Source organism: Saccopteryx leptura, chromosome 1 (genome assembly GCF_036850995.1).
Source record: "Saccopteryx leptura isolate mSacLep1 chromosome 1, mSacLep1_pri_phased_curated, whole genome shotgun sequence".
NCBI lineage: Eukaryota > Metazoa > Chordata > Mammalia > Chiroptera > Emballonuridae > Saccopteryx > Saccopteryx leptura.
The window spans coordinates 278043338-278067966 of NC_089503.1; the positions used below are offsets into that span (position 1 = coordinate 278043338).

Genomic DNA, 24629 nt, shown 5'->3' on the forward strand with positions numbered 1-24629 from the left:
TAAGCTGCTGATACAAAGCACCAACGGGTCGTTCAAGGCAGACTGAAACCGCTCCTCCAGCAGTCTGCTGTCTTAGCCGGGAAGGCAGCGGCCCGGCCCGGCCCGGAGCGGCACCTACCTCGCCCAGGCTGAGAGCTGGTTTCCTCCGGGGACGCAGCAGCGCCCTGACTCACAGCCTAGACTTGATGGATGATGCAGGGCTCACTCCATTTTCCCTGCCCTCCAGCTTCCAAGTCCGCCCCCCTCCTCCCTCTTACCTTCACAGCGCGGATTTTTCTTCTTCCCTGCCGAGGGGGCCGAGCGCCGAGTAATCGATGCTGCCTCCACACCGAGAGAGCCGCCATGTTGGGTGAGGAGGATCGTTAGGAACGGCGACAGAAGCTCTGCGGGATGTTGACAGGCTTTGGCTTCTCTAGCCAGCCCTGAGGGATCGGGACAGAGGAACCCACCATGGCGACTCCCCCGGCTGCCTCTCCGGAATGAGGCCTCAGCTTTTGCGCCAGACTGCTCCTTGCATCCGAGAGTGAGTGAGTGAGTGGGTGGGTGCTGGCGGCGCGGCACGCCCCCGCGCGCCCTCTGCCGTCAGTTGCCCCGCGCGCCCTCTGCCGTCAGTTGCCCCGCGCGCCCTCTGCCGTCAGTTGCCCCGCGCGCCCTCTGCCGTCAGTTGCCCCGCGCGCCTCCGCGGCGCGCCGCTCTCCGCGCGTTCCCGCCCCTCCCCGCCAGGCTGGGCGCTCGGCGCAGACTCTCTTGTTTGTTTCTGCAGGAGCTTAAGGAGAGGCCCAAGCCAAGACCATGCCTGGGAAGCTGAAGGTGAAAATCGTGGCCGGGCGCCATTTGCCAGTGATGGACCGAGCTAGTGATCTGACAGATGCCTTTGTGGAGGTTGGTGCAAGGTCCTGCTGCTCAAAACACACGGGGCGCCAAGCCCTGTGAAGGGTCCTACCCATCTCGGCCCCAGCCCCTCAGCCGACTCCCCTCGCGACCGCCCCGTGTGCTTGTCCAGCCCTCCCTGGGGGGCTGTCTGCCGGGACTGCAGCCCCTGTGACGGGTGCGCGGCTTGCACGCTGTGCCGCGCCGGAGGCTGTTACTGCTCTGCGTGCTGGGGTGACCCTGATTTCAGGGCTCATAACAGGCTACCTGCCAGTAAGGCTATCCCAAGGCGTGGCCGCGGGGCCGCCGAAACACGCACGCACACACACGCGTGCACACGCCCTTCGGGTGGGGAGGGGTGGCTCTTCAAGCTAGAGTGATGGAAATGCTGTTTAGGAATGTATATATTTACCATGCGTTTGGGCGCCTGGAGACCTACGAAGCTAGGAGATCCACTCTTTACCGTAGTCTTTTCTGAATCATCAGTGTAAATTCTATAACCGTGTACACGGTTGTGACACTTTCTGCTCTTGTCTGGACTGGTAGGTCTGATGAGCTGTTTCAGGGTAATTTTAGTGCCTTGGGATAGGAAGTCAATTAAGTGCCATAGAATTGCAAAATTACCTTTTAAATTTAACAATTAGTTTACAACCCATGCAAATTATCGGAGGCTTAGGGCTTGGAGAGTAATAACCCAGGGTATAAAAGAAGCCAAGTAAAAATTGTAATAAAACTTGACAAGATGAGCCAGAGGATTAGAACAATAATCTTTGGCATATTAATGTATATAATTGATAGATACATGACGATATATAGCTTGATTTTATTACAATATAAAATATTCTTGATGTTCCACGAAGGTTCTGTAACCCAGTAACCGCAGTTTTGCCTTGGTGATTTTAAACCTCAACTTAATTTGAGAAATAGTTACTGAGTGTGATCTTGGGCCAGATGTTAAATAATAGGGACACAGATATATAGTTTTTGCTTTCAGGTAGCACAGAGACTGTCTCACAGTTTAGGTTAATGACTAATATCATGTATTGAGTCTTTTTATTACTAGGTCTGTGCTAAGTACTTTTTAATTCCTAGTCCTCAAAAGAGTCCTGCTGTTGTATTGTTATTCCATATTACAATTAAACTAACTGAGGCCTAGGGACAGTAAATAATTTGGGTAAGGTTACTTAATCTTGTAAATCTCAGTAACCTTGTTGTCATCTTTTTTTTTTTTTTTTTTTTTTACAGAGACAGAGAGTCAGAGAGAGGGATAGACAGAAACAGACAGGAACAGAGAGAGATGAGAAGCATCAATCATTAGTTTTTTGTTGCGACACAGTTGTCCATTGATTGCTTTCTCATATGTGCTATAGCAGACCGAGTAACCCCCTGCTTGAGCCAGCGACCTTGGGTCCAAGCTGGTGAGCTTTTTGCTCAAACCAGATGAGCCCGCGCTCAAGCTGGTGACCTCGGGGTCTCGAACCTGGGTCCTCCGCATCCCAGTCCAATGCTCTATCCACTGCACCACCGCCCGGTCAGGCTTGTCTGTTATCTTAATGACTGTGCTAATACTGCCTCTCCAAGCAAGATGATGAGTGTTGTTACAGAATGTGGAAACTTAATTCTGTCCAAAAGTTTAGGGAAACTTCCTAAGATTAGTGACATTTGAGCTGGGTCTTGAGGGCCACGCAGGATTTTTACCACGCAGAGGGAACCTCAAAGGCACAGAATGGGATACATGGTATGTGTAGGAAGTTTGAGATGTGTCTAACCTAAAAGAGGATGTGTGGGTGGTTGAGGTCATGAGTGATAAGGCTTAAAAGGTAGGTGGAGCCAACCCTCATTTTCTATACTAAAGAAAATTTTCTTTATTCTGTAAGTGGGGGGGGGCTTTTAAGAAGAAATGAAATAAGATCATTTCTGTATTAGGTTGCTTCTGTCTAGGATGACTTGAATGATGGACTGGACACATGAGAGATGAGGCAAGGACAGCGGCGAAGACAGTAAAATTAGGCAATTTATGTGCTCTGGTGGCAATGGAATGGATTAAAAGAGAAAGATTTGAGGGGCATTTCTTAGGTAAAAACTTCAGGCTTTGGTAACAAATGGCTTTTGTTGGTGAGGGAGGGGTTGGATTCAAGGGTGACTCAATAATTCCTTCTTTCATCAAATATGTAGTTTCTGAGCGCCCCCTATATGCCAGGACCCTTGTTAGTTACTGGTCTAGCCAATGCATTCACAGTGGTGAACAAAACAGATGTGGTTCCTATTTTTATGAACCTTATATTTTGGTGGAACAAACAGACATTAAAAAATTACAAAATTAATAAATACATAATTACAAGTTGTGATGAGTGCCATGAAAGAAAACAATAGGAAGAGAATAACAACAGTACATCTACTGTACTTTAGGTTGAGTAATCAGGGCAGGCCTCTGGGGAAGTGTGAACTAGGCAAAGACTTGCTGGATGCGAAGGAGGTGCTAGCAGCTCAGGGGGTGGATATGTGAATATATAGGGGAGTTTAGAACAAGAGAGGCTTAGCAGAAGGAAGATCCTGAGGACACTTGCTTTATTGTAGGAAGTGAAGAAGGTGTGTGTGGTTGATATGTTGTAAGTGAAGAGGAGTGTGTATAAGATAAAGTTGGAGAGTTAGCCAATCTTGCAGGATCTTAGAGGCCATGGTTAGGAGACTGGATTTTATTCTAAATTCAATGGAAAGCAGTTGGAAAGATGAGCACTTTTGTTGTCTGGGGAATGGACTGAAGAGGTGAAAGCTAAGTAGGCAACTAGTTAGGTGATTCTATAATATGTAGTTCAAAAAAGAGGTGATAATGAAGAAAAGTGGGTAGATTCCAGACATGCTTTGAAGATAGACTCTTGAGGATTTGTTGGTAGATTTGAGTAGGGAACCAGGGAAAGGGAGACTAAAAGATGATACCTAGATTTCTGGAGCCATGGGGTAATTTCCGAGACTCCATGGGTTTGCCAGAGATTGAGTGATTGGAGACTCACTTTCCATCTGGGCATTTAGATTTGAGATGTCTTTGGACCTTCAGTTGGAGTTGTCAAGGAGAAATTTGGGTTTGTTAGAACAGTGTTAAAACAGAGGTATGAATTAGAAAGGAGCTCACACAGGCCAGTGCTTCTCAGCTTTGTGAGACCCAGTGTCCCTTGGATATAGCAGGTATTTTGAAATCCACCTTTTACTATCTTGGCATGGTATCTATAGCTAATATAATCTATGTATGCTTACAGTTTAAAAATTCAATATAATACTCTTAACTGTAATAATACGGAGAAATAAAATTATATTTTCCTATATATTGCAATAAGGAAGTACTTGTTTGTGACCACAGTAGAAGATAGGAAGTAATCAGATTGAGTCCATGAATATTTATTGATCCTTTGCATGTATCAAATAGTGTACTGGATATCGTACAGTGTTCTGGGGAGACAGCAAACAAGATATTTTAGTCGTGGAACCTACATTTTAGTGGGAGAAAGGAGTTCAATAAAGATAATTAAATAAAAGATAAAGTATGTCTGATGGTGAGAAGTGCCCCATGTGGAGAAAAAATACAGCAGGGCTGCAGGATAGGGGAGTGCCTGATGTATAAGATCACATCATCGCTCTTTGGACAGTGGGACAGATATGTAGTTTTGGCATCTCAGGTCTTTCTTGCCATTGACTTTATGTTTTTCCAAAGTAGTCAATTTACAGGAAAAAAGAGATTTGTCCCTTAATGTACATAATGGTTGTATTTCTTGGTAATTATGTATATTAAAACCCCATTACACTACTTTTATTTGTAAAACCGAGTTAGGTTCTGAATAATTTTTTCATCTATGTGACTATCTGGTGGAACATTTGAATGTCGTGGTATGATACAAGTGTTCCTTGTTGGGGACTATCTTGCATTGCAGGATGCTACCATCCTTGGCCTTCCTCATTAAATAATACTACTATTTGTCCCCCAAAGATTCCCAGACATTTCTCAAGTTTCCTTAGAAATTGGTTCTGTGCATTTTGCAAATCTCTTAACTTGGGAGGAGGGGAGAAAGAAGAGGGATAGATCCTTGAAAAACTTGACCTAAGTATTTTAATAGAGATGGAGGACTAGGGAAAGGAAACTGAGATTGTCAGCCAGTGAGCAGGTGATAAATCAGGAAAGTAATGTCTCAGAAGACGAGAGGAAGTTTCTGGGAAGAGAAATCTCTCAGTTGTTCAGTTGTTCAGCATCGAGAGATCAGACTGAGTTGGGCAACACGGAGATTGTTAATGATCCTGACTAGAGTAGTAATAATGACAGAAGCCCATCCTCTAGTGTAGTGGTCCCCAACCTTTTAAACTGATAAGAACAGATACTACACTTGATCTTAGCCAAAAGGCCGAGAAGCGATGGTCCCCAAACTTTTTTGGGCCACGGAACGATTTAATGTCAGAAAATATTTTCACGGACCGGCCTTTAGGGTGGGATGGATAAATGTATCGTGACCAAGACAAGCATCAAGAGTGAGTCTTAAACGGATGTAACAAAGGGAATCTGGTCATTTAAAAAAAAAATATCATTCAGACTTAAATATAAATAAAATGGAAATATTGTAAGTTATTTATTCTTTCTCTGCGGACCGGTACCAAATGGCCCACAGACCGGTACCGGTCTGTGGCCAGGGGGTTGGGGACCACTGCTCTAGTGAGCTAAAAAGAGGGTTAAAGTACGTGGAAAGTGAGGAAGTAGGAGTCGTATGAGTAGGCAACTGTTTCAGGAAATATGGCTATGAAGGGGAGAGGAGAAATATTTGGGTGAGTACAAAGCTCTTAGTACTTTTGTTTTTTGACAGAGGCAGTGAGAGAGACCGAGAGAGGGACCAATAGGGAAAGACAGACAGGAAGGGAGAGAGATGAGAAGCATCAATTCTTCACTGTGGCACCTTAGTTGTTCATTGATTGCTTTCTCATATGTGGCTAGACTGGGCGGGGGGTTGGGGGGGAGCTATAGCAGAGCAAGTGACCCCTTATTCAAGCTAGCAACCTTGGGCTCTAGCCAGCGACCTTGGGCTTCAAGCCAGTGACCATGGGGTCATATCTATGATTCATACTCAAGCCAGAGACCTCGCACTTAGTACTTAAAAAAAATGTTAGCAGATAATAGAACATATTAGTGTACTAATAGGAATAATCCAGCAGAAAGGGAAAGATTAATGCAGGAAAAAAGGGATAATGAAGGATTATAATTTAATAAAGGGAAATTGTGTTCATTATGCTCATAGGAGAGGGACATAATGAAGCCTGAGCTGGTGATGAGAAGTCTTTGTGCTGAGTTTGAAGAGTGGTAAAATTTCCACAGGTAGAAGGAAAAATGGGCATTTTTTAGATGAATATGAAAAACTTGGTAAAAGCAAAGGCAAGGTAGAACATATGTAATTGAAGGCAGGGTTCTTGTTAAATGTAAGAAGAATCCTGGGTCTGAGAAATCAGACTCTTTCTCACAAATAGTATCCTGACTTGTTTCCAGCTAAATACTGTCCTTATGCTTCTTCTGGGCTCTGGGGCTGCAGGCTGGGGCTTTGTTCCTGGGGCTCAGGACCCTCCCCTCTCTGCTAAATTCACTTCCCACCACGCGAGCCTCTCTTGGCTGCCGTTCACTCCGGGGAGCTGGGCAGCCCTCTCCGCGTTTCTGTTTTTCCTACCAGTCTCGGTGTGGCTTCTTCAGTGTTCCTTGGTTGAAGAGTCCTCTTAGTTTAGTCCAAAGTTGGTTTTTCCAGATGATAGTTCTTAAAATTAGTTTGTAATCCACTTTGGTTCTGGGAGGTAGATGTTGGTACGTCCGCCTACTCCAGCGCCATCTTGTCTTCCCTTGTTAAATATAAGTGGAAAATAAAATTTGTAGGTAGGCAGGGACACAGACTACTGAGTAGTCTGAAGGCTAGGAGAAGAAGTCTGTGCAGTAGTAGTTCTCTTAACCAGTTTCCACTCATTTTCTAATTACAGTCCCAGGGTACAGTCCCCAGAATGCTGTATTCCTTCTGTAAGCACATTCTTCATAGCCCGTACAGTAAGGTTATTCTCCAGTGTGCCTGCTTCTCTCACCAGTTGGCTGGTGTACTTTACCAAGAGGCAGTTGTTTATGCCAACTCTATTATTTTAAACCTTATATAAATCAGGGAAGTATGTGTAAAATAAGCTGATGATGCTACAGAAGGACTTATGGATACAGTCTCTAAAAACTACTCTTGAATTAGATGAAGATTGTTAAAAATTTAGGATTCTTTTTTTAAATTTTTATTTACTGATTTTAGAGAAGGGGGATAGAGAGAGAGAGAAAGAGAAAGAAACATGAATCTGTTCCTGTATGTGCCCTGATTGGGGATTGAACCTGCAACCTCTGCATGTTGTGATAACGCTCTAACCAACAGGTATTCCACCAGGGTAAAAATCTAGGATTTTATGTTCATGGTTTTTTACAGGCAATTTTAAATTCTACCACCACATTTTAAAGAAATCCAAATTGTCAATTACAAATGATACATTATGGGTGTGATTTATGCAAAAAATGATGATGTACAACTCTAAAGAATGGTCCCTTAGTCTTATATTAAAAGAATGGGCCCACCCTGGCCAGTTGGCTTAGTGGTAGAGTGTCGGCCTGTGGAAGTCCGAGGTTTAATTGCCAGTCGGGGCACACAGGAGAAGTGCCCATCTGCTTCTCCACCCTTCTCCCTCTCTTTCTTCTCTCTCTCTCTTCCCTTCCCTCAGCCAAGGCTCCCCTGGAGCAAAGGTGGCCCTGGGTGCTGAGGACAGCTCCATGCCTCCTCCCCAAGCGCTAGAATGGTTCTGGCCTAATGGTGCAACAGCCCAGAGGGGCAGAGCATCACCCCCTGGTAGGCATGCCAGGTGGATCCTGGTCTGGCGCATGTGGGAGTCTGACTGCCTCTCCACTTCTCACTTAGAAAAAATACAAAAAAAAAAAAAAAAAAAAAAAAAAAAAAAGAATGGGCCCTTACTCTTATATTAAAAGGTAGAGGAATGAATATTTATGTTTTATCTTAATGTTTACTCTTTGTCTCATTTTTAATGATTCTCTGATTTAACCAAGTTATTTGATTAATCAATCAGTTGAGGGAATTTCTACAGTATATGATGTGAGGAGTCTAGGAAGCCAGTGAAGACCAAGTAATATTTAAAGATGCTAATTATTCTTGCAGGAATCTCAAGGGTGAATGGGCTGGGTTTCCGTACAAGGGAAGTATTAATGGGAATATATGCCAGTTTGATGTGCATATTCCAAACTGTTCTGCTAAAGTACATCATCAGTTTGTGTGTATCCAGGAGCCTTTGAGGGAACAGGGAGAGGAAAAGAAATTAATATTAAATGAGTATTTTCTATGTATCAGGCATTTTGCCATGTGTTTCCTTGTGTTATCTCATGTAATGCTCACAGCAACCCTCTTTTTCAGAGGAAGAAGCAGCCTTAAAATAACAGGTTAAATAACTTTCTCAAGGTAATTTAGTTAATGAGAGGGTAAAGAGAATGCTTGTACTTTACTAGGAAATCTCATTAAAATCCCTGATGTTCTTTAATTAAGTTGTAATGCATTCACTTAACTGCTGAGTAATAAACTCTCCTTTGAATTAAATAAGAATGAATGGACTGTGTGATTCTTGAGTAGAAGGGGAATCTTCACAATGTTGGCTAAATACACACTCTAGCCTTTTTCTTTTTCTAAAATCTTGGGTTTTGTTTGTTTAATGCAGTGTAGGGATGATCATATCTTTAGTATATCTAGAATGAACAGTTGACCAAAAAAAAGGGGGAAGGGGGAGTATAATATAGTGGCATAAAACTGAAAGGGGTTTTAAATTATAACCCTTAAATACATTTGGCTTTTGAATGGTTTTATAAATCCTAACTACATTTTACTTCAAATAAAGCAGTGTTTAGTTAAATAAGACATTAAATATTTCTTTGATACTTTGAATATTGAAATGTAATAAAAATTGAATTAGTAAATGAGCAGTAACCTCTACTCTTCCTAAGTTTCTTTTTACCCCTTAGGTTTCTTTTTTTAAATTGAATTTATTGGGGTGACACTGGTTCACAAAATCATACAACTCAGTAGAACATCACCTGCATACCACATCATTTGCCTGTTGCCCAAAGCAGTCTCTTTGCATCCCCATTGCTCCCTCTTGGCTTCCACCTACCCCCTCTTCATCTCTAGCTATGACCACACTGTCATTTTTGTGTATGTGATTATCTATCTATCTATATTTTTTGCTTAATCCCTTTACCTTCTTTCATCCAGCCTGTCAACCCCTCTTCCCTTTGACAGCTGTTTATCTGTACCATGTATCTGTTTTCTATTTTATTCATTATATTATTGTGTACATTAGATTTCACATATAAGTGAGATCATAGAGCACTTGTCTTTCTCTGCCTGGCTTATTTCACTGACAATAATAATCTCCAGATCCATCCATGCTGTTGCAGAAGGTAAGATTTCCTCCTTTTTTTTAAGGCCAAGTAGGATTCCACTGTGTAAATGTACCACAGTTCTTTTTGTCCAGTCATCTACTGATGGGCACTTAGGCTGTTTCCAGATCTTAGCTAGTGTAAATAATGCTGCAGTGAACATAGGGGTGCATATATTCTTTTGAATTAATATTTCAGGTTTCTCTGTGTATATTCCCAGAAGTGAAATCACTGGGTCAAAAGGCAGTTTCATTTTTAATTTTTTGAGGGAACTTCACACTGTTTTCTGGAGTGACCACAGCATTCTGCATTCCCACCAGCAGTGCATGAATGTGTTTCCTTTTCTCCACATCCTCACCAGCACTTGTTACTTGTTGACTTATGAATTAGAGCCATTCTGACAGGTGTGAGGTGATATCTCATTGTGGTTTTAATTTGCATCTCCCTGATGATTGAGCATTTTTTAATATGTCTATTGGCCATCCATATGTTCCCTTTGGAGAAGTGTCTATTCATGTCCTTTGCTGATTTCTTTCTTAATTAGGTTGTTTGTTCTCCCATTAAGTTTCATTTCTTTAATATTTGTGATTTAAAAATATTTTAGAAAATTACACAAGAAATACCTGAACAGCTCCCATTACAAAAGATTTGAATATTCAGAAGTAAAACTTGGAAGTTTCTTACTTCTTTCTTGGTACCCTATACGGTATTGCCTACTCCTTGTCAGTCCCTTTTTCAGAGATAATTGCTGTCACGTATTCTACTGCTTGTTCTTTTCACTTATTTCACTGACAGTTTCCCATGACAGTACATATAATTGATTCCATTTTTTGGTAGGGTTCTTTAGTTATTTATTTAGTCACTTTTCTATTGAATGACTGTTTAGTTTTTTGTACATTTTTGAGGGAGGAGGCCTTATATGAAAGTATTTCTTTAGAATAAAATCCTGGAAGTAGATCAGAATTCTGTAATTCAAATCAAAGTTTTTGTCATTTGGATTTTATTTTATTTTATTTTAAAAATAATACACTTAAAAATAGGTAATATATGTGCATGGTTCAAAATCCAAAATCTACAAAATGAGTCAGCCTCTTACTGCCTTTCTTTTTTTATTTTTTTATTTTTCCGAAGCTAGAAATGGGGAGGCTGTCAGACAGACTCCCGCATGCGCCCGACCGGGATCCACCCAGCATGCCCACCAGGGGGCGATGCTCTGCCCATCTGGGGTGTTGCTCTGCCGCAATCAGAGCCATTCTAGCGCCCAAGGCAGAGGCCACAGAGCCAACCTCAGCACCCGGGCAAACTTTGCTCCAGTGGAGCCTTGGCTGCGGGAGGGGAAGAGAGAGACAGAGAGGAAGGAGAGGGGAGGGGTGGAGAAGCAGATGGGCGCTTCTCCTGTGTGCCCTGGCCGGGAATCGAACCTGGGACTCCCGCACGCCAGGCCAACGCTCTACCACTGAGCCAACCTGCCAGGGCTTATTGCCTTTCTTTTAACATAGCAGTCTGTTCTATTCTTTGTAGTGGCCACTGTTAACATTTCTTGTGTATCTTACTAGAAACAATCACTATTTAAATTATGCCATACACACTGTTCTGCAGTAGACAGCTGTATCTTGGACATTGTTCCATACCAGTGCTTGGAGAACTGCTTCATTCATCTATTTAGTATGTATTATGTGGCTTTACATACTTAATTTACCCAGTTCCAAACTAATGGATATATAGGTTGTTTCCAATCTTTTTCTACTATAATGCTGCTTATATATACGCTGTATATCCATTGTTCACCTGAATTTAAAGGATATAGACATTTAAATTTTTGATTTATGTTCTCAAACTATAGTCTGTAGATATTGTTATAATTTACACTCACAGCAGCAGAGTTTGAACCTCACACTGTTTTCACACTTTTTGATCTGCACCAACCTGATAATTAAAAATGTTGGTTTAGTTTGCATTTTTTTTAGTGTGAATAAGGTTGATCATCTCTTGACATATGTAAGACATCTATGTATTTTTCCATTTCTTTGAATTGTCTATTCATGTTGGTTTGTTGATCTTTTTCTTACTGGTTTGAAGGAACTCATTAAAAATTGAATATGTTATTGGCCCTGGCTGGGAAACTCAGTTGGTTATAGCATTGTCCCGATAGGCCAAGATTGTGGGTTTAATTCCCAGTCAGGGCACATACAAGAAGCCACCATTCAATAAATGCACCACTACATGAAACAACAAATTGATATTTCTCTCTCTCTTCCTCCCTCCCACCCTCACTCTGTCTATCTTTAGAACCAATCAGTAAATTTAAAAAATGAAAAAATAAATGAAAATTGAGTAAATTAGCTTTTTGCAATGTATTTGGTAAATACTTTTACTCAGTTTCTTATTTATCTTTTTTATTTTTTTTATTTTTCTGAAGTGAGAAGTGGAGAGGCAGAGAGACAGCCGTCCGCATGTGCCTGACCTGGATCCACCCAGCATGCCCACCAGGGGGTGATACTCTGCCCATCTGGGCTATTGCTCCGCTGCACCCGGAGCCATTCTAGCACCTAAGGCAGAGGCCATGGTACCATCCTCAGCTCCTGGGCCAACTTTGTTCCAATGGAGCCTTGGCTGCGGAGGGGAAAAGAAAGACAGTGAGAAAGGAGAGGCAGAAGGCTGGAGAAGCAGATGAGTGCTTCTCCTGTGTGCCCTGACTGGGAATCAAACCCAGGGCATCCACACTCTGGGCCAATGCTCTACCGCTGAGCCAACTGGCCAGGGCCTTCTTATTTATCTTTGATTTTATAAAATTTCTTATCATGCAAGAAGTTATTATTTTTATGTAATTTTAAAGTTTATTTTGTTTTAAAATTTTATTTATTGATTTTAGAGAGAGAGGAAGGTAGAGAGCAAGAGAGAAAGACATTGATCTGTTCCTGTATGTGCCCTGACCTGGGATTGAACCCACAGCCTTTGTGCATTGGGACAATGGTCCAACCAACCAAACTAGTGCTTTATGTAATTTCTTAAAACCTTTTTTAGCCCTGGCCAGGTGGCTCAGTTGGTTGGAGCATTTTCCCAGAGTACAGAGGTTGCAGGCTCGATTCCCTGGTCAAGGCGCATGTAGGAGCAGCTTGATGTTCCTGTCTCTCTCCCTTCCTTTCTCAAAACAAAAAGCAAAAAAAAGAACCCCCAAAACTTTTTTATTCTCTAACCAAACTGCCTAGGTACCACATAGTTGCTCTTCCTGATAATTTCAATTGATTGGTATAATAACCAGAAAAATATGCAGAAGATAAAAGATAGTTTTGGATATCTTGCTTTTAGAAAAATTTCTGGACTGATTAAACATTAATATCTATAAATATTGTAATACCAAAGGTAGGATTGTAGGTCAAAAAGGAAAGGATGTTTTCTAGATTATCTGATTAAACCTATATTTCCTAATTACCTTCAGTGTGCACAAGCTCTGCTGGTTACTGTGATAAAAGGGATATAACCTGTAGTGAATTCTGAGTTTAGGAAAGGTACTATGGTGATAACTGGTAGAATTAAGGAAGAATTAGATTAAATTTAGGAAAGGTGAGGCAATCTAGGAAATACAGTGTGTTCGTAAAGTCATGGTGCACTATTGACCGGTCACAGGGAAGCAACAAAAGACAATAGAAATTTGAAATCTGTACCAAATAAAAGGAAAACCCTCCCAGTTTCTGTAGGATGATGTGGCAGCATGTGCGCATGCGCAGATGATGACGTAACACAGTGTATACAGCAGAGCAGCCCACGGCCATGCCAGTCGAGATATGGATGGTACAGAGGAAAGTTCAGTGTGTTCTGTGGCTCGCTAAATTTGAATCCGTGACCAAAGTGCAACGTGAATATCGGCGAGTTTATAACGAAGCGCCACCACATAGGAATAACATTACTCAGTGGGATACGCAGTTGAAGGAAACCGGCAGTTTGGTGGAGAAACCCCGTTCTAGTAGGCCATCAGTCAGTGACGAGTCTGTAGAGGCTATACGGGATAGCTACCTAAGGAGCCTTAAAAAATCTGTGCATGCGTGTGCTTGACAATTGCACCTAAGCAAGACTACAGTTCATAAGGTGTTAAAGAAACATCTCTGTTTTACGGGGTACAAATTGCGGCTGTTGCATGCTATCAAACCAGCGGATAGACCCACACGATGCACGTTTGCTATAGATATGCTTCATGAGATCGACAATGATGCAAGATTTTTGCAGAAGATTGTGTTTAGCGATGAGGCAACCTTCCATATCTGTGGACATGTTCATTGCCATAATGTCCGAATATGGGCTGCTGAACATCCTCATGTCTACTTTGAGTACGAACGTAATACCCCTAAAGTGAATGTGTGGTGTGGCCTGATGCAAGATACAGTGATAGGCCCTTTTTTTTTCACGGCGCAGTCTGTGACGGCAAAGTCCTATCTTGACATGTTGGAATTGTATGCAGTGCCACAATTTACAGAAGGTGTCATCTTTCAACAGGACAACACTCCTCCACACTACGCCACCGTTGTTCGTGAGTTTCTGGATAGAACATTCCTCCGGCAGTGGATAGGGAGGGGTTCTGTCAAGCCATGGCCACCACGATCCCTGGATCTGACGCCCTTAGACTTTTACTTTTGGGGTTATGTGAAGCAACATGTGTACATTGAATGTATCAACGACATTAATCACTTAAAACAGAGAGTCACAGACGTTATTCACTGTTACACCAGACGTCCTTACCCGTGTGTGGCAAGAACTTCACTATTGTTTGGATGTGTAGGGCAACAAGTGGAGCCCACATCGAACTGCACTGAATAGGTATGAAACTGGGAGAGTTTTCCTTTTATTTGGTGCAGATTTCACATTTCTATCATCTTTTGTTGCTTTCCCATGACCGGAGTGCACCATGACTTTATGGACACACTATAGTTGCCTTAGCTGTTTTGCTTCTAAACTTCCTGACCACTTCTTAAGTCATCTGAGGCTTCACAATCTCGATTTTTGGCTGGAAACAAGTCCCAGATATTCATCCTGCTTTCCACCACCTTCATTTCCTTCTTATTTACTTATTTTTGGATCTTTGTGATTTCGTGTTTGCCAAGACTGTTATGAAATAAGATAGTCTCCCTATCCAAACCCTTTCATTGTCCCTAAAGATGAGAACATAAAATCCTTAATAACCATAGTTTATTGCTGATCATGAGAGGTGTGCACACTGATAAGAAATTTAAAACTATATATGGGGAAGTTAGAAAATACAACCAGGATATATTACTGAATTCTTGTAATAATGGGCTGTACTTTTGGATTCCCTTGCAAGATGGTAAGAGAAAGCTAGCCTTTCACCTCCTCATTTTAGTTTTGCTTATCCTCTACCCTTAAAACTTTCTTTTTCTCTGAGCTGTTTTGCTTTCTTCATACTGACATAGTGGTGTATGTTTTAATTTTCTTGTGGAGCTAGTCATGCACAAGAGTAGGTTATCCCGTGTACCAGGTGTAGTCTTATAAATTTACCTGGAACCCTCCATACTTTCTTCTTTTTGGCTCAGGGTAAAGTTGTCTTTTTTCTCCCTCCAAAGTTAATTTTTCCATTGCTTGGCTGATAGTAAACTTTATTTGTATTCACATATTTAATTATTTCTTATTTGTTTTAGGTAAAATTTGGTAATACCACCTTTAAAACAGATGTGTATCTCAAGTCCCTCAACCCCCAGTGGAACTCGGAATGGTTTAAATTTGAGGTAAGTATTTAAATCTCAGCATTTTTAGTGTGGTTTTTTTTGAGGTGATCCTTTCCACAGGAATGATATGAAATCCTTTGATTTCAGGTATACTAGTTTTCCTATATCATAAAAATATATATTTTATTAATATTGACATTTTAAAAATTATGTTACAGTTATAAATATATGAATAGGAGCCTGACCTGTGGTGGTGCAGTGGATTGAGCGCTGGCCTGAAATGCTGAGGTCCCTAGTTCAAAACCCTGGACTTCCCTGGTTAAGGCACATACAACAAGCAACCAGTGAAGAGCTAGAGTGAAGCAACTACTTCTCGTTCCACACCCACTTCTCTCTCTGTAAAATCAATAAATAAAATCTTAACATATATATTTATATATATGAATAGGAAAACCCAGATTAAAAAAGTATTATTTTATATAGTAATTCTCTCTGAATTTTAGCATATATCAGAAATCACTTAAGAACAATGTACAAATTTTTTAAAATTTGTTAAATTGTGGTAAAAATATATATCACAAATATTGCCATTTTAACCATTTTTAAGTGTACAAGTCAATATCAATTATATTCACAGTGTTGTACAACCATCACCACTGTTTGCAAAACTTTTCCTCACTCTACAGAAAAATTACTCATTTAGCAGTAACTCCCAACACTCCTCTCCCCAGCCCCTGGTATGTTCTAATTCTCTTTTTTTAAAATTTCCCTATGTTAGACATTTTATGTAAGTGGAATCATAAGTATTTATCCTTTTGCATCTGGCTTCTTTTACTTAGCAGAATTTTTCAGGGATCATCTATGTTGTAGCATCTATTAGAATTTTATTCCTTTCTGTGTTTGAATAATACCATTTATCTGTTGGTGGACACTTGAGTTGTTCTGCCTTTTGGCTATGTGAATAATACTCAGTGAAGCATTAGTGTGAAAGTATCTGAATCCTTCTTTAAAGTTCTTTTGGGTAAACACCTAGAAATGGAATATCTGGGTCATCTGGTGAATTCCACGTTTAGCTTTCTGAGGAACTGCCAAGCTATTTTGCACAGTGGCTATGCCATTTTACATTCCCACCAACATGTATAAGAGTTCTAATTTTTCCATATCCTTTTAAGCACTTGTTATTATTATTTTTTTAACATGAGCCATCCTAGTAAGTCTGAAGTGATACTCATAGTATAATTTTAACGTACATTTTTATTATGACTAACTTATGATTTCAGCTCAGCAAGCCTTGTTTAAATTTTTCCTACTAAATAGGGTTCCCACACTAAATTCCAGTGTGTGGAGGGATCCCTCTATACCAACAAACAATTCTTAGATACTGACAGTATTTCATTCTGACACTGTCTAGCTGGGGATAGCATCCGATTCCACAGGGAAAGGGCCCAGTTCCACCAGACTGCCCTCCAGATCAGACACCAGCCATATGCTCATGCTCTTTACCTGTGCTTCTGACCAACCAGCTAGATCTGCTTACAGAACTCAGAGAAACATGTCACTAGGTTATCAATTTATTATAAATAATATTAAAGGATATGAATTAATACCCAAATGAAGAAGTACGTAATGTGAGGTTCAGATCAAAGGAGCTTCTGTCCTTGTGGAGCGCGGGGCCCAGCACTGTGGCATGTAGAAGCTGTCTGGTTCTCCAACGCGGAAGCTCTTCGTAGAAAACACAATGAGCTGTTCTCTGGGGTTTTATGGAGACTTTGTTACATAGTCATGATTGATTTTGTCATTGGCCATTGGCAATTGTACTCAATCTTCAGTCCCATTACCCACTGAAGAATTGGGGGGACGGGGTTTGGGACTGAAAGTTCCGAACATCTAATCACTTGGTTGGTTCTCCTGGCAGCCAGCCCCCACTCTTGAGTAGGGTCCAAAAGTCATCGCATTAACATAGTAACTTCATCACTTTCAACACTTAGGAAATTTCAGAGGTTTTGGAAGCCATGAACCAGAAACTGTGTATGAAGACCAAATATCTTATAAATCACAATATTGCGCCCACCATATCTAGCTCCACCTAATGACTTAGGCTTATATCTCATTGGTTGCAGCGGAGGCTAGGAGAGGTAGTCTTTTGGCTCAGTTTCTTTCTGTGCAGCTAATATTTTTTAAAACTAAAACATTTTTGAGAAACTTTTAATTCATTAAAATTAATTTCTCAATGCTCTGGCCAGTTGTACAGTGGATAGAGTGTCGTCAAGGAGCGCTGAGGCTGTTCTTTTTATCCCCGGGTCACTGGCTTGATCCTGGAGTCTCTTGCTGGATCCTGGTGTCCCTGGCTTGATCCGAGGGCACTGGTTCAATCCTGAGGGTGCCAGCTCAAAACTGAGGTTGCCAGTTGGAGCCCCCATCAGGGCTCGATTCTGAGGGCACCAGTTAGAGCCCAGGTCAGGGCACATATGAGAAAAAAATCAATGGGTGCACTGCTAATGGAACACGAGTTGATGCTTCTCTCTCTCCCCCCTTTCTCCTTCTCTTTCCCCTTTTCTCCTTTCTTTTCTCTCAAAAAGTAAAATTAATTCCTGGACTTCTCTATTTAAATTATTCTACTATGTATGGATCATGAATTATTTCTAGTCACTTAGTTAGCTGATCCTATAATGCCAGGGAACTATGACATAAGATGTTAGTACTCATAGGTGAATCAGTTTACACAAAATGTACACAAAAAATGTTATTAATGTAATTAGAAATTGGAAAGATATCTTTGGAGGAATGGTTAGTTTATGATTCTTTTCCTTTCATGAAGTGGATAAATAATGCAGTAGTGGTAGAGAGAATGCCATTGATGACAGATGATTCAGAATGGATTGGAATGCTTGACCTGTGGTGGTGCAGTGGATAAAACATCGACCTGGAACACTGAGGTCACTGGTTCAGAACCCTGGACTTGCCTGGTCAAGGCACATATGGGAGTTGATGCTTCCTGCTCTTCCCTCCCTTCTCTCTCTCTAACCTTACCCTTCTCCTCTCCCTAAAATGAATAAATAAAATCTTAAAAAATGCAGAATGGATTGGAATATAAAGCTATTATTTTATTTTAATATTTTATTAGTGGAAACTTTCAAATATGCACAAGTAGATGGACTAGTATATTGAGCTGCTTATTTGTCACCTACCTTTACCTTTACCTTTACTTACCAAAGTTGTTTACATTCTGGTATTGCTGCTTTATCTGTTACCAACGCTCACTTTTTTGGGGGGGATTGCAGGTATATATTAAGGTGAAGTTAAAATATTAGGCATTTTTATCCATAAATTTAAAATCATGTCTGTCTTAGAAACACCCCTTTTTAAAGACAAATCATAAAGTTATGTACTTTAATTCTTACAATAATCTTCAGAAGCTGGGTTCATAGCCTTAAATCAATAAGAATTAAACAGAGGCTGGAAAAAGGCATAATATTTCATAGTTAAGTTTAAAAAATTTAACCAAAGTATTAGGATTGAAGAGATATCACTTGATTAAAGCATATATAAGGAAGATATTGAGATTTTAGTTAACTACAAATTCAATCTTAGACTCATTAACACTGTGGTATATCTGCTGTAACAACAAACGGTCATAAACTGCATTTAAAAAGTATAGTATTTTAGTTACAGGAAATAATCCTTTTGTATTCTGTCCTAGTGTTCCATCTAGCCACTATTTTTGATGAGGAGTACTGGCAAATTAAGAAGATGGCTGTCAAAATAGTGAATGTGTCATCCATGAAGGAAATTTTTATTTTTTTTTGCCTATTCTCTGTTTTAGTTTGGGCTGCTGTAACAGAATACCATAGACTGGGTGGCTTAAACAATAGCATTTTTTTCTCACAGTTCTGGATGCTGAAAAGTCTGAGATCAGGGTACCATCATGGTTGGGTTCTGGTGAGGACCCTCTTTCTCATTTGCAGATAGCCATTTTCTGGTTTTGTTCTTATATGGTGGGCCAAGAGATCATCTCTCCCCATCTTTAATAATAAGGATCCTAATCTCATTCATAAGGGCTTCACCCTCCTGACCTATTTACTTCCTAAAGGCCCCCATTTCGCAATACCATCACACTAGGTATCAGAGCATCAACACTGTATTATGGAGGGTCACAAACATTCAGTCCATTGCGTTCTCCATAATAGTCCTCTTTTCTCTCTTTTTAAACTTTTTCTTTTAGATTTTATTTATTTTTATGGAGAGAATGAGAGAGAAAAAGAGAGAGGGACAAGGAGGGAGGAGTAGGAAGCATCAACTCCCATATGTGCCTTGACCGGGCAAGCCCAGGTTTCAAATTCAGGGTTCCAGGTCAACACTTGCTCCATGACGTCACCACAGGTCAGACTGTCATCCCTCTCTTGGCATATGATAGGTACTTGATAATGAGTAAGGAAACGGAGAGAGAGAGGGCAGACATTTATTTCATGGACTTAAAAATTGTTTTTTTTTCTTACAAATAATGTCAGTTTTGCTGTTTTATTCTCTGAAATTGTCCTTAGAAATTATGATGTCACTGCTCATTAGCACTGTATACCTAATATATGGACTCTATTATGACATTTCTAAAGTATATTTTGCTGGACATCATTGATAGAGTAATAAAACACAGGATAATATATATTGTAGAAAAAAGAATTACAACATTTTTTTGTATGTTAATTATTCTAACCTTGTGCTTGAGGTAAGCTGTACATTTTTTTCCCCAGAAACCTGACATCTTGTGTAGAAAAAGGAGTTACAACTTTTTGTATATTGAATTTTTTTCTTTTCCATTTGCTATATGTGCACATTTAAGGTAATGAAGATTTTTAAATGATAAGATTTAATTTGAAGGCATCCTTTTAGGTGGATGATGAAGATTTGCAAGATGAGCCTCTACAGATCACAGTTCTTGACCACGACACTTATAGTGCGAATGATGCCATTGGTAAAGTGTACATTGACATTGACCCTTTACTCTACAGTGAAGCTGCAACAGTCATCTCAGGATGGTTTCCAATTTATGATACCATACATGGTAAGGAGTATATTTGAAGAAAATAAATCACAATCTTTTAAATTTATCGTTAAAGACTTTTGTCTACACTTGGTGCTTTTAAAACATATGTCTTTAAAATATGTATTCTTTTTAGATGTAGTAGTAAAGTATGAGTGGTAGAATTGTTTCTTTTCTGAACATAATTTGAAACAATTTTCTGAGCCAAATTTATACACTATAGTAAATAAATGCATTCTTTAAAAAGCATCTCATAATTGTACTGTATGTTGCTAAAACATATTTTCAAACTGTATTCTATTAAGCTAGACATTATAGAGATTTGAAAAATGTAACATAGTGTCACTCTTATTTTTTGGTTTTCCAATTATGGTTATTTTTATAAAAAACATTGTTTATGTTAACATAGATTTATTATTACTTTAAATGGAGTAATAAGCAAATTCTTTTTTTAACTTTCAATCTTAATTTATAATATATGAATACTGATAGATGTGACTCACATATACAAGAACTCTTTGAGGTCCTAATTTTTAAGATTGAAAGGGTCCTGTGATCAAAGGTAGAGAACTGCTAGCCTAAAGTGATACCATCTTTTTAGAATGGTCAATGGACCCAAAAGGAACTAGCAGATGTTTCTATCTACTACATACAGTCTTGAATCTTTCTGCCTGTTTTACATTTTGATGTGGCAATTCCATTGATAGTCATTTATTATAAGAAAATAAGATATTTGCTCAGATGTATGTATATTTATTGTGATGTTACTTCTTTTACTATTTACTAATGTTTAAATTGGTAAAAATAAGTTGGAAAATCTGGTATACTTAAATAATTTTGAGCATGTATAGACCATAAGTTAGCCAGAACTAAAAGCATGCTTTTATGATACAAAGGCATAAGGAAATGTGTATGATGTATTATGAATTGCAAAATCCAGATTATAAAACATTATAGGATGATCCCACATTTGTTTAGAAACAAGAGTTGCATATATGTAATGTTATTGGCTAAATTGGCAGAATACGTGATAAAATGTTTAACCTTGCATAGTTTTAGTTCTCGATTATAATCCTATTTTTTCTTTTTGTCCTCTTGCTTTTTTCCATACTTTTTACAATGTAGACAGGGTGGGGCAAAAGTAAATTTACATTGTTCATATGGAAATTAATACAATAATAAATAATAATATAAGAATGAACTCTGTTTTGCATATTCACAACTGTAAACCTACTTTAGCCCCACCTTGTATATATATTGTAATCAGAAAATAAAATATAGTCAAATATATTACCAATAAAAAAAGAGCCATTAGAGAAATAATCTGGGCTTGAATTAAAGGCAATAGCTATATGAATGGATGAATTTTTTGACATTAAATATTGCTTATAGTTGGTTTGTGTTATATGAACTCTTAGGAACATAATCTGTCATTTCAGTGGGCAAATGAGCAAGTCATTCTTCTTAGATGGGTTCCTCCATAAGTATGAATTTGACAGGAAGTCAGAGCACTCAAATAAAAATATTTAATAAATGTTTAGAGATAGGTGCTGGGTCACTTTTATTTGTTAGGGTGTCTTCTTAAAACTGTTTATCTTGGAATTTCTTAGTTTATTTTAACTTCTAACTGTATATTCATTGAAAAGAATAAAATTACTTTTATGTTAAATCAGATTCTTCTTGCGTTAGTTGTTAAGAGCATTTACCCTGGGATAATAAAGGATCTGACTTTTAACTCTAGCTTTACCACTTACTAGCCGTCAACGCTACGCAAATTATTTTAAACTTTTATTAAACTTTAGGGGTTTTTTTCCACTGTAAAACGAAGACACTAATACTACAGAAGTTACTGTACTGGTTTGGTTTGAGCACTATGTGGTATTACTTGGAAAGCATTTACAGTATTATCAGTGCTCAAAAAATGTTATCAATTTAAACAGTACTCCTTTCCAGTTAGATTGGTTCAAATAAGTGGAGACTTGTGGTAAAAATGAACATTATTCATTCTTTAATGCATACATATTCTTCAGAAAATGTAATAAACTGCTTAGAATGAAAATAATTAGGAAGCAAAATTAGTATTGCTGTTATGATTGATACATTATTTTGAAATCATTAATTGGCACATATTTGCTTGATTATCTAATCATACTTTATCTTTTTAAGGTAGAAACTTGATTTTCCTTTTGGAATTATAGGTATTCGTGGGGAAATCAATGTAGTTGTCAAAGTAGACCTCTTCAATGATTTAAATCGATTTAGGCAGTCATCATGTGGAGTCAAGTTCTTTTGCAGTAAGTAAATACACTTTATGTCTCATTTAATAGGAAATTTAATAATTGATAAATATGGTAAATCAAATTAATATTTTAGAAGGCTAATGGAAAATCTGTTATACTTTGGTTTTAATGCCAAAGAGAAAATTGTTAATTTTTCAGAAACAGTTGCCATAGTTCTGGGGACTGCTTAGCTGATTTTAAAGTAAATGATATCTAATTTTTACAAGTTCATAAAAAAATTTTTTTTGAGTGCAGTGGGTGATAGAGAGACACTTCTACGTGTGCTCCGGCCAGGATCCACTGAGCAAGCCCTGTCTGGGGCTGATGCTTGAATCAGTCGAGCTGTTTTTAGTGCCTGAGGCCAAAGCTTGCTTGGACCACCAAGCCACTGGCTGTAGGAACGAAAGAGAGAAAGAAGGGGGAGTGGGAGAGGAAGAGAAGCAGATAGTTGCTTCTCATGTGTGCCCTGACCGGGGATTGAATCCAGGGCATCTAAAGGCCGGGCTGATGCTCTGTCCACTGACCCAACCGGCCAGGGCCTCATAAAAATTTTTATTAGAAAAATTCAGTGGGCCACATATGTGCATGTGGTCATCATAACAATTCCCATGACCCATAGGGAGGTTGTACATGGCCTGCTGCAACTCCAGTCCCTTCTCCAGCTCCACCCCAGCCTGTGAGCATGGTTAGAAGGAATAACATTAAGCACTGCTTGTTACCAGCCACTTAATGCCAGTATAAAGAGTACCAGGTAAAGATTTTTGGACTTTTACTGGAATTTTAATCTATATATTAATGAAACAAGTTAACCTCATTTACTTTTAAATCTTATGTTTTATGGTATTGGGCCTGAAGGTAGAGAATTGATTATTAAAGCACACATAAGACTAAAACTCTGAGATACCTAAGAATGACTGGAAACAAGATTGAAAACAGAGGTGAAATGTTTTTTTGCTGCAATGCTACAAATTAATTTATCCTTAGAGAAATTGGATCTGGGTGCTTTTCATTTGAGAAGTGTGATATTTGCTACAGCCCTAATTCAAAACCAAACAACTAAGGGAATAAACCTAAACTGACCTATGCTGTAGGACAAACAGGAAGACTCCGCAGCTCACCTGGACCACATGCTAAAAGAAAATCACTGCCTATTGAGTTCCTTATGTATAAGCATGATATAAAAAAATTGTAGTACAAAACAGTTAGGTGATGCACTCTCTCTGAAGGTAGCCTGTGCTACCTTGATGTCCGCTGGTTGTCGTTAGTTAGCAACAACATTGAGGGAGAAGGACTTGCGCTTTCTCAATCAATGAAAACAAATCCCACACATGCTAATATCTGAGTTTGGGGAGTAAAATTTGATGAGGCTGCACATGTGGCATATTCAGACTTCATTAAATGGGCCATCTAAAACTAGACAATACAGGTGTGGAGCCTTTTGTGGTGGGTGGACATATTTATCTCACAGAAGACTTCAGTGGCCTTAAAAACCGTAATTGTTGGACACCAACTTATGACGAAGCTTGTGACCGCTCATCTAATGTAGGTTTCACTGTTGTATCAGTAGGTCAACATTTATGAAAGACAAGGTTAAAAACAACTCTCATGTATTTGTCTTATTACATTCACAGATTAATATTTTGTTGCCTATTAAATTTTTTGCCTATTTATTTTTTTCATAATTAAACTTTGTATAACTGTGAAAAAGAAAAAACATCCAGTGGTATTTTACTCTAGTACAGGCCACTGAAAGCTAGAGTAGAGCTCTGTAGCCAAGCACTAGGGTGCTATTTAAAATTACATAGGCTTCTCCAGGTATGAGGTCCCATGAACACCATGCAATATGGGTCAGAATTGGGCAGATCTGGGCAATTCATAGCCAGTTTGAATTAATAGGGTTGAAAATCTAAGTAGTTGAGTTAGTTTCAAGGCACAAATGTCTGTCTTAAGAAGCTAGTTTGGTGTTAATGTTCTTAGGTTCTCCCTTTTTTTGATACTGACCAGATCTTAGTTAAATCCAGTGACATTTGGTATTTTGCATAGTAAATGAGTTTGTTAAGTAGTACAGTGACTACTGAACCATTAGTCATATGACCATGGATTATTAGAAACTGCAGAGCTGTAGTATTCCTCAGACTGTCAGAAAGATTTGATTTTTTTGTTTATTGATTTTGTTTATTGATTTTAGAGAGGAGAAGAGAGAGAGAAGGGGGGTAGGAGCGAGAAGCAGTTACTTGTGTGCGCCTTGACCAGGCAAGCCTGGGTTTTTGAACTGGTGACCTCAGCATTCCAGG

The 24629-nt window shown here is 39.3% G+C and overlaps 1 protein-coding gene and 2 pseudogenes across 15 annotated transcripts in view; 2 read left to right on the forward strand and 1 right to left on the reverse strand.

The window, feature by feature from the left end:
- The first annotated feature begins 262 nt into the window (after positions 1–262).
- The window catches only part of C2CD5 (C2 calcium dependent domain containing 5), a 100679-nt gene continuing 76312 nt past the window's right edge, over positions 263–24629 (forward strand). For 14 of the 15 annotated variants that reach the window (XM_066354514.1, XM_066354517.1, XM_066354516.1 and 11 more), the window contains exons 1-5: positions 263–527; positions 764–882; positions 14992–15078; positions 19906–20077; positions 22255–22350. In XM_066354514.1, the coding sequence (XP_066210611.1) occupies positions 793–882; positions 14992–15078; positions 19906–20077; positions 22255–22350 (445 nt within the window). In that variant the 5' untranslated portion in view covers positions 263–527; positions 764–792. Of the gene's footprint in view, positions 528–572; positions 608–763; positions 883–14991; positions 15079–19905; positions 20078–22254; positions 22351–24629 lie in introns of all 15 variants that reach the window. The other variant, XM_066354510.1, reaches the window with a different exon arrangement.
- On the reverse strand, positions 5138–5270 carry LOC136390063 (U2 spliceosomal RNA; annotated as a pseudogene).
- Positions 23131–23916, forward strand: LOC136399079 (leucine-rich repeat-containing protein 34-like; annotated as a pseudogene).